Source organism: Chionomys nivalis, chromosome 16, assembly GCF_950005125.1.
Source record: "Chionomys nivalis chromosome 16, mChiNiv1.1, whole genome shotgun sequence".
NCBI lineage: Eukaryota > Metazoa > Chordata > Mammalia > Rodentia > Cricetidae > Chionomys > Chionomys nivalis.
In genome coordinates this window covers 40,672,718-40,682,500 of record NC_080101.1, presented here as the reverse complement: position 1 = coordinate 40,682,500, position 9,783 = coordinate 40,672,718, and the positions used below count along the sequence as shown (strand labels likewise).

At 43.2% G+C, this 9,783-nt stretch overlaps 1 protein-coding gene across 1 annotated transcript; it reads left to right on the top strand.

Moving 5' to 3' along the window:
- The first annotated feature begins 359 nt into the window (after positions 1-359).
- Ndufaf4 (NADH:ubiquinone oxidoreductase complex assembly factor 4) lies at positions 360-6,029 on the top strand. Its single transcript, XM_057791208.1, has 3 exons — positions 360-554; positions 809-912; positions 4,200-6,029. The coding sequence occupies exons 1-3, from the start codon at positions 419-421 to the stop codon at positions 4,485-4,487; spliced, it is 528 nt and encodes a 175-aa protein (XP_057647191.1). The 5' UTR covers positions 360-418; the 3' UTR covers positions 4,488-6,029.
- The last annotated feature ends 3,754 nt before the right edge of the window (positions 6,030-9,783 follow it).

Here is a 9,783-nt window from a genome sequence, read left to right as displayed (position 1 = left end):
GGTAGTAAGTAAGTAGTGGAAATGCACCAGGCAAGAAACAGGAAAACAAAAGCTGTCAAAATGGAAAAGCTGCTGAAAACAGATTGATTATTTTCACGTCTCAAAAGCAGAGCCAGGGAAGTGCAGAACCTTGACCCTCTGCACTGACCTTTGCTTGCTCAAGCCGGAATTTTGCAACCGTGCAGTCACGTGGGCTGAAAGCCTTCCGCGCCAGCGTCCCTGACAACGCCGAAGCGCACCTCTGCGGTAGGCGGCTGCACCCAGCGTGCGTCCTCCCCGCCGCCAGGGGGCGCCGAGCGCGTCCTCAGCGGTTTCCCAGAGCCTGACCCTAGGCGTGCGCGTGCTCCGGGCGTACGGAGGTCACCCGCGCCGGCGGCTCCCCACGTGCGCGGTGAGCCCTGGGCTGCAGGATGTAGAGATGGGGGCTCGCGTGAGCCGCGCCTTCAGGAACTTCAACCTGGAGAACCGAGCCGAGCGGGAGATCAGCAAGATGAAGCCCTCCACGGCTCCCAAGCACCCTTCCACCCGCGGCCTCTTGCAGGAGCAGCTGAGTCGTGAGTGCGGTCCCTCCCTCCCAGGCCTCCGGTGACATTGAGTTCGTCCCTGCACGGGGTCGGGTGGCAGCGGCTGAGTTCCCGGCGATCAGGGCAGCGCACGCTCCCGCCCGGGGTCTGCGCTGGGTGCACGCCTCGCCTAGCGTTTTCCCGCAGCTGTCCAGATGATTGTTTCTTTTTTAAAAATTGCCTTTCGTGCTTACGGGTTTCTAGAAAAGATTATGGCCCTTTTTCCTCTTTTTTTTTTTTTTTAGAGCATCCAGAAATCAAAGAAGAAGTTTCTAGGAAAGATAACAAGCTGTTGTCATTACTAAAAGATGTATATGTCGACTCCAAAGATCCGGTGTCGTCCTTGCCGGTAACGTATGGTTTAATAATTAAGCAAACAGTTCATTTGGAGGAAGTGATCAAGGAAAAAAGGGCAACCAGTGAAGTATAGTGCCAAGTGTGTGTGTGTGTGGCGGGGAGGGCGTGTCAGAGGGGAGCCCTGCGATTGAGACTTAGGGCTTGGCTCATTGATGTATAGGGAGTGCCGAAAGACCCGGGAATGAATCGATTGCATGCACCTGTGTGGACGGTTTATTGTGGAAGTTGAAAGGTTTGGTTACCCTACTTTGGTATAGGGTACTTTTAGTGATTAGTCAGAGTGACCAAAAAAATGACTTTTTAGAGCTCTTTTCATGTGTATAAGTTAAGATGTTCCTACGGTAACGACAGCGCCTGGTGGGGGCATGTTTGTATTTTTAAGAGTGTGTCTGGACAGGATATGTAATTATATGTAAGTTCATGTAATATGCTGGAATGGTAGGCACATCCTAGTGATCCAAACAGACCTTGATCGGTGGGCATAGCTATACAGCTACTGTGTTATTACAGGCCCTGGAGGAGTAGGGACTGCTTTTAGGGAAGTGACATTTAAGCCCGGGCCTGGAATTTGAATTGAAGTTGGAATCAGGGAGGTGACCATTGTGATGGAGGTGCAGAGTTGGGTGGGGAGGTGTCAGCTACAACTCCCAAAGTTATTTGTATTCTAAAATTTAGTTATCACCAAATTCTCACTTAAAGATGGCAGTAGTATGGTATTTTTTTTAAGTTGATGCTGAGCAGTACTTAGAAATACTGTTTCTCGTTTATACTAAGCATGAATTATTGTGATCTTAGGTAAATATATTTATTTGATGTTCGGTGTTTTGTGTGTAGAAGAGATCAGTTTAACCTCTTCAAATAGATGCCAGTCACCTAAATATGTAATTGATTTACTAATTCCTTTCCCTTCTTCTGCCGATAGACTTACTGCTGCTGTTTGGTTTTGCTTCTTACCACTAGACCCATACTGTCTCAGTTAATAGACCACCATAATACATCCTGGTGACTGGTATGACCTAAAAGTCTTCTTGTCTCTTCTCCAGTTATTTTTTTCTAAATGACCTTGGAATCAGAGTGTTAGTGTCTTTAGTAAGCTTTGTTTAGGTTGGATTACAACTAGATTAAGGAATCATAGGTTAACTAGAAAAAGATTAACTTTTAATTAAAGATTAATTCAAAGGTTAACATCTTTTAATTGTTGAGTCTTTGAGGAAGACAGGAAAGTTGTTTCTAGTCAGTAGGATTTTTAAGCCTCCTATTTTAGTGTATGGGAAAATGAATGATTTTTATTTTGTAGTTACCCACATTACTAGTTAATATTTCTGCTAAGGATTAGTTTTTCAGTTTTTTTCTTAATATTTTATATCTGTAGAATTTATAATTTTCTCTGCCTTCTAAATGAAAAGAGGATGTTTAATTTTACTAAAATTTTTTTTGGTGTTAGGGAATTACTATAAATTACTGAAGGAAAAGGAAAGTCTCTATATGGAGTGGAAGGTGGATGATCTTCCTGGTTTTGGAAGATGAGAGACACTTTGAGATTTAGGAAGTGAAAGAGTAGGGGTGAGTGCCTGAGGCTCAAGTGGGATTGTGAAGGCAGAATGAGTGATCCTGTGGGTACTGGTTACAGTTTACATGGTTAAGGGAAAGGGAGGGGTGCATTTGGATTATGCCTGGATCATGAAACTACATGCCAAGCAATTTTAGTTTTATCAGGAGGGCTTTGGAGAGTCATTGAAGAGTTTAATGTGGAAAAAAAGTGGTGTTCGATTTGAGAGTCAACTGGGAGGGAACAGAATTATCTAGTTAGAAGAAACCTGCTAGATGTCTTTTAATAGTTCCTTCCAGCGGCACCACCATGGTCTAGGTGGTTTAGTGGAGTAGAGGATAGGAGAATGGGAACAAGAGAGACTTGGGAGCTGTTATGAGCAGTGTCTGTTCATGCATTAGACAGTTTTAAGCATAGACTTGGAAGCAGGCAGATTGGTAGGTTCGGTTAGACACCCTGGAGTTGAGGTGTATACAGGTCCAAGTAGAGGTGCCCATTAGGTATTTGGGATTCCGGGCTTAAATATCCAAAGAAAGGTCTTAGTTTGGGGCCAGAGATTTTGACATCATTACATGTGGGCTAAAATGGGAGGTAAGGAGTAGGTGAAGATCCAGAAGTTCAAGGCTACAGCATTCACGACACGCTGCCACCAAAATACAAAGTTAAAGAAGATATAGTTGGAACTTAATGAGCAGCAGAAGGGACAAGAGCCACAAAGAAAATGGAAGTACAGATGGAAAACTGGGAAAGACTCAGCATGGAAGTTGAGAGGGACAGGGGTCTTGGTAGTTACAGGTAGATTTGTACATTATAGTCAGCAGTGTCGGGTGTGGTTAGCTGCTGTAGTTACTCAAGTAAGTTCTGAAGAGTTCCTCTGAATAAAGCCACTGGGGTCGTTAGTGCAGATTTATGATTTAAGCTTTAACCCAATTACAGGACTGGGGGTTTTAAAAAGGTTGTTAACCAAGAAGTGGTGTAGGCAGGTGTAATTGAAGTTGAAAAGAAGAGAATACCTAGAGCCGCTTAGGTAATTAGCTCTGATAAAACTGGCCAGAAACAACTTGCGCGGAAAAGGATTATTTCACCTGACATCTGGGTAACAGCTCTTCAGTGATGGCAGGATAGAAAAGCTTCCAAGGAAGTTGTCTCAGCACTGTTAGGGTGCTGCTCTTCTGAAACGGGTGTCCTTTTCGTCTAACCAACCCCCATTCTTTTAATGTACAAGCTGCGGTTTCCTTACCCAACCTGCCCAGAACCAGAAGTCTTACAGATCTGATTTTGGCATATTTGTAGTACATTGTGAAGCATCTTTGTGGTAGTATCCAATTTTAATCATACAGTTCATTTATATTTCATGTACAACTTAGAAAGCCTGAAGGCAAGTTGAGGGGTTGTTCTGAGTGGACTGGTGTTTTGACTGCTGGTCATCATAGCAAGTTAGATGTGGAGTTTTCTCCTTGGGCGTCTCGGTTCAGAAGGTTTGGATTTTAGAGCATGTGGAGCTCATAATACTCAGTGGAGGTGAGTAAATGGCATGTATTCATTCAGTTTAATTTTATAGAACTTTTCTTAGTTATGGCAAGCTATAGTTAGGAAAGACACTACAGTGGGAAAATACAGTTGAAGAAGTGTGTGCGTGTTTATCTGAAAAGAAACAGCATAGACCTAAGAATCACGGGAAATGTAAATCTTCTATCCTAAAGTTCTTTTGTTGTTGTTGTTGTTACTAGGTAAAAGACGCCGAAGTGCGGCCGCAAGAACCGAAGGAGCTCAGACTCCCGATAGGACAGCAGTTCGATAAGAATGTCACGGACATTCCCAAAGGCAAAGTTTCTGTTGTAGAAGCATTGACACTTCTCCATAACCATAAACTTTCTCCAGAAACATGGACTGCCGAGAAAATTGCACAAGAGTACCATTTAGAACTGAAAGATGTAAATTCCCTTCTCAAATATTTTGTTACTTTTGAAGTCAAAATCTTTCCTCCGGAAGACAGGAAAGCAATACCATCAAAATGAAGGAATCATAAAACAGCTGCCTGTGTGTCCTCCACGCACGGTGTCCTGGTTCAGTGTATTAAATTACACAAGTTACTGTGAATCCAGTGCCTGCTTCCAGCGCTCTTTGACCTCTTCAGGATTGTTCAGAGAATGTTCTTTTTTTTTTTAAACTTTATGTATGTGTAATTCCTGCATATATGTCAGCATGACCAATCCCATGTATAAATTTATTACAAGTAAGAGAGGTAATGTGTCATTTTAGACACGTCAGCTTTTAAATTAATCATGTGGCCCAAATCATTTAATACTAAGTTTCACTTTCCAGTTTAGGATGGTTTGTTCTTTGTAGGAGTTGCTGAAAGCAAGAGCTGACCTGACCCCTGTAAGACTGGCATTTTGTTAGGGAAAGAGATTCTCAGCGGTGAGACACGGTGACTATTTCCCAAATACACTGAGTACAAAAGTAGAAAAATGCATGTTACCACCTTGAAAATAAACATCCATAGAATTTGTTATGTTTTGAATTGGTTTTAAGTGTGAAATAACTTTTTAGAACAATTGGTGGCATCTGTAACATGTCAGCAGTCTCTCTTGACAAGTAGAGGTAACTTTAAGAGCTTTCGGAGAGACAGGCAGTACCTACGACTATTAGAACAAGTAACTTCCACCAATCCAGAAGTAAGAAAACTATGTAAGGAACCGTTTAAAAGGATCCAAATTTCATGATCAAACATACGTGTTTTCGTTCTAGGAGAAAAAGTAGCAAGCAGAAGTATAAACTAATAGTCCCCAAAGGGACCTGGGAAGTTACTGGTTCATTAATCTTAATGCAGGAGCATAGCACACTCCAGTAATAGAATCTCAGACGAGGTACTATGACATGTTTTACCTGTGGGTTCTTGGCTGTATTGTTTGGCCTCTCTGTAATTGAATTTCTATAAAAATATAATGCTGCCTTGTGTAAATTTCAGGACAGTGGTGAAGATAAATGACAAAGGACCAAGCAAATACAAATTCTTGTAGTTAAAGTAGGTGTCTAAAGAACATATGACTGAATTGTTTATGATACAAGGAAGTCAGAATTTAGGTTTTCAAAGTCTTACTAGTATTTTTATTTATTATGCCAAAAAGGAACACATTTCAAAAGGACAGAATGGAGTTGGACCTGGGATGGTCCATATGCTTTCAAGGGGATGCAGAGAGATTTCGCTCTAGAGTCCCTGGAAATGATGTGGAAGTTGAGAGGAACTCAGCATGGTGATGGAATGAGGCAGGTGTGATAGCAAAGACAGGAAATGAATGGGAAGTTTGTGAGCTTCTTCAGATTAGTATCAGGGAATGAACTATCCCTGGTTATTTGTGGCTCATACGGAAGTTTAAGAGAACACACTAATTCTGATCAGTGCAAAATTACATCTGAAAACTCAGTCAGCTAAACCATCGTCCTTTAATTTGGAATGAATTACTTTGAATCACTAATACTACATCAGATTCATTTTTCCTGTGTGGTTCGGCAGATGTAAATGTGGTTTCTATTGTATGGAATCACACAATAAAAATACTTCCATTTTACGTGGTTCTGCTTTTTGTTTCCTGTAGAACACTGGAATGGCATGGATTTCACATTTGGGACAATGGAGTTTAGATTTCAGTTCCATTACTAACTGTGTCTGAGTTGTCCTTGATCCTAAAACCAGCAATTGCACGTGTTTGAAGAGCGGTTTATGTGCCAGGCACTAATCTGGGTGCTTGCATGTATTAATTTGGCTAACATTTACCACAGGCATGAAGTTAATGTTTTCCTGGGAAAGCTGCAGCTCAGCAAATTTCAGTCACTTCAACGATTAGTGGATGTTGAAGATTAAAAAGAATATTTTGTAGACTTACACTGAATTGCCTTTTCGGAGGTTGTAAGAATTAGGTAAAATACGTGCAGGTTGCTTGGGCATGAAAGGTCAACACTGCTCAAATGCATGCTTGAATGGGAGTCCTTTGTAGAGCTTTGGGCTAACGTGTCTAAGCTCTATTGTGAGAGACTTGGCTAGCAGAACTGAGGTTGCTGAGTGTTTTGGTTCTAGATCAGGGATGCTGTATGGCCAGTGACTGTAATATATGCTGGAACTGGTGGCAGGCAGTATTTGCGTCTAATGTTTGTTGTGAAAGGTGAGGAATGGGGAACTGAATTTGAAGGAAGGGAACTGAATAAGAAGGAGGAGAGAACAGAATGCCCCTGTTTGGGGTTAGTGAAAAATGAGCTGAGAAAAGCTATTCATGAAGAAGCCTGTAGTGGGTGTGGTAAAACTACCGTAAAGAGACAGGTTATCCAAATTTGGGGAAGAAGAGTGGGTGCTTTGGTAAAATTCTGTCATAAAGAGTTATCCAAACAGGCTCACTACTGGGAGTTCTAACCACTTAGTGTCAACAGGCTCATAGATAAACTCAAGAATGCTCACCCAACCATGAAGACACCTGGGTACTTGATGTAACCATCTTAGCTCTATCTTTTTTGGGGGTGGGAGTGGGGGAAGGGATGCCTTTTAAGGTCATGTCTTATTGTATAGGCTAGACTGGTCTCAATCCACCTGCATCAGCCTCCCAAGTACCATACTTAGCTCCAGTGTGTCACTCTTAGTGTCTCGTCATCACTCAGAGCTGCATGGTTGTGTTGGTCTCTAAATACTCAGAAGTGAACATCCTCCTTTCTATATTTACTCAAAGCCTTTTTTTTCTTTGATCTAAATCCATGTACGCTAAATAGCTATTTAATTCAGAACCTTTTGGCGATGAATTCCATGGACACTGTCTTCCCCCTCTGGTTAGTGTTAATAGACCTAGTCATGCATCCAGCTTGACCTGACTACAGCCGCCTTCAGTCACAGTTGCCATAACTGCCCAGAATAACACTGATTTTCCCTTCCATGCTTGACCTCTGTGACCAGAACCTGGCATGAAGGAACAGGTCTATCCGATACTAGCTTGAGGTAAGCCAGGTGTGTTCTGGCTTGGATGAAGTCACTTTTGCTCTGACTACTTTTAAAAGCTCTGTCTTTCTGACTTATGTCATGAAGGCCCACCAACTCTGAATGTCATCAGGACTGCTTTTGTCAGTAAGTTCCCAACAAACGAGTGCAATCTTTAAAAAATAAAATTGTGTGTTTGTGGGGATGCATGCCAGAGCCTGTGTGGAGAGAAGAGGGCAACAGTTTGGTTGATTGCTTCCACCATGTAGGCCCCAGGGATAGAACCCATGTCATCAGGTATGGCGGCCAGTGCCTTTACTTGGAGAGCCATCTTGCTGGTCCTGGGTTTTGTTTCTTGTTACATACACTCTGGAACTGATTATCATACACCAAGAAAGTTGTTCTAAAGCCACCAGTGAAGCAGTCGGTAGAGAAGACATCCCAAGTTGCTCATCTGAATCCATGTAGGAAGTGCGGCTTGTGTGTTGGATGCTCCACGTGTGAATGAATGCGTGTGAACACATCCCAGAATTGCTGCTTTGTTTGGGGCAGCTGTTCGTTGAATACCTCTTATCCCACTGAGGTTAGGAAGGCTGGCATGTTACTATTGTAAGGAGATTGCTGGTGCAGTGGGCAGTTCAGGTAGCTGCTAATGCCCATGTAGCTGTAGACAAGAATATGAAGATGTTAGCAAAAGTTACGGCTTGGAAAAAAAAACAAACTTTGTGTCTAGTATAATAGCCTTCTGTCCTGTCTCATCTCAGGGTCTTCCCTGCCAGAAATAGTGGGAGATCAGAATGCCAAGCTAGAAACCCTCGCTCACTTGGTTCCACTGAAGGGTTAGAACAACAAGAAGAAACAAGTGTGAACAATCAGCTTGGAGCACTCATAATCAGAATGGAGTCTTGAGAGGAGGGGACTGAGAACCTTTACCTCTGATACTTGCCTTTTTTCTTTTGCTTCTCTGTTAATGCAGCACTAGGGAAAGGCACAGAATATTCAGGTGAGTGAAGAGAGCCTCCTATGTCAGAAACCAGGACTACTGCAGATTTTCTAAATGTCACAAAAACTTAATCAACTGCTTTGTGAGTTTAGCTGCCTGGATGGTGGGGCTGGGACATGGGAAGGGGCGGCACTTCTCTGGCTGAAAATAAAGCTGAAAAAGTGAACAATGTCCCTTATCTAGTTGCTCATATAATGCCTGCCAGGCCCTGGGGAATCATCTTCTTACACAGTGGATCTTCAAGGGTAAGAAAGGCTTGTCTAAATAAGATCGATCCACCAGTAAATAAGATTGATCCACCCGGATAATTGTCCCCTTCCCCAGGGGAAAAACCGACAAAGCCCATTCTGTGAAATGGGCACACAACAGGCTCTTTATGTAGTTTGAGGACCTAATAAATCAGATTTTCTTTTTGTTTTTTTAGTGCCCAGAAAGAAAAAAAATTCAGATGCCCCTCAAGAATGGTACGGCTCCTTTCTCTTCCTCCTCAGCCCAGTTGGTGGACAAGGTGTCTTAGAATGTAGTCACAACCATTGCTAACCCGAGATTAAGTCTGCTTGGGACTGGGTGCACGTTCCCGTAAGAGAGAAGCAGAGACAAGCGTGCTGAAGAGAAGAGGGCTGGTCCAAGGTGGGCCAGGCAAGTGTAACCTTGGCAGCCTTGTGGAAGGAGTTCAAGCTCGAACAACTTTTGTTCCTGCTGCTTCTGCAGGGGGAGGTGAGGAATTTCCTCCCTCCGCATTGCCCGCTGCTGGGATGGGTTCCCTGCTCCACCCCTGTGAGTAAAGCCCATAGGGAGCAATCCGAGGTCTCGTGGTGGACTCACTACTGGTCCTTCAAGTATAAGATCTCATAGATACCTGTGCTAAATATACACTGAAAAGCTACTACCCAGAATGCTCTCAGGGGCCCTGCCCAGAAGTGGATGGGTTTACGTAGGAGGCAGTGCCCCTCCCAGCTTACATATTTGTTACCAATCTCCCTAGTCTCTAAAATCACACCAAAGACAACTGCTCTATTAGGGAAGATATTACAGACCTCTGTGGGAAGGATTTTAACCCAAAGTTAAGCACTAAAGGCAGCATCACTCAGGGAAGAAAAGCCTGGCCACGTCTGAGCGGGTAATGAATACCCGGCAGTACAAGTTTCCAGGTGCCAGCTGTGATCAGAAAGCCCAGATGAGAATTACAGATTTGCCACCTGCCCACCATGCCTACAGTAACCCAATCTGAGTGGGGGAAAAGCAGGCTGGAAATTTGAAAATGACTTTGAGTACAAGGAGATGTGGTAGGACCGCCCATTCATGCTGCAGTGCCTAACACTACTAAAGTCGTAGGGAAAATTCTCTTGGT

Coding starts and splice junctions, on each gene's coding strand:
- Ndufaf4 (XM_057791208.1), top strand. CDS start 419: ATGGGGGCTCGCGTGAGCCGCGCCTTCAGGAACTTCAACCTGGAGAAC. Junction 555..808: donor CTTGCAGGAGCAGCTGAGTC/GTGAGTGCGGTC, acceptor TTTTTTTTTTAG/AGCATCCAGAAATCAAAGAA. Junction 913..4,199: donor ATCCGGTGTCGTCCTTGCCG/GTAACGTATGGT, acceptor TGTTGTTACTAG/GTAAAAGACGCCGAAGTGCG.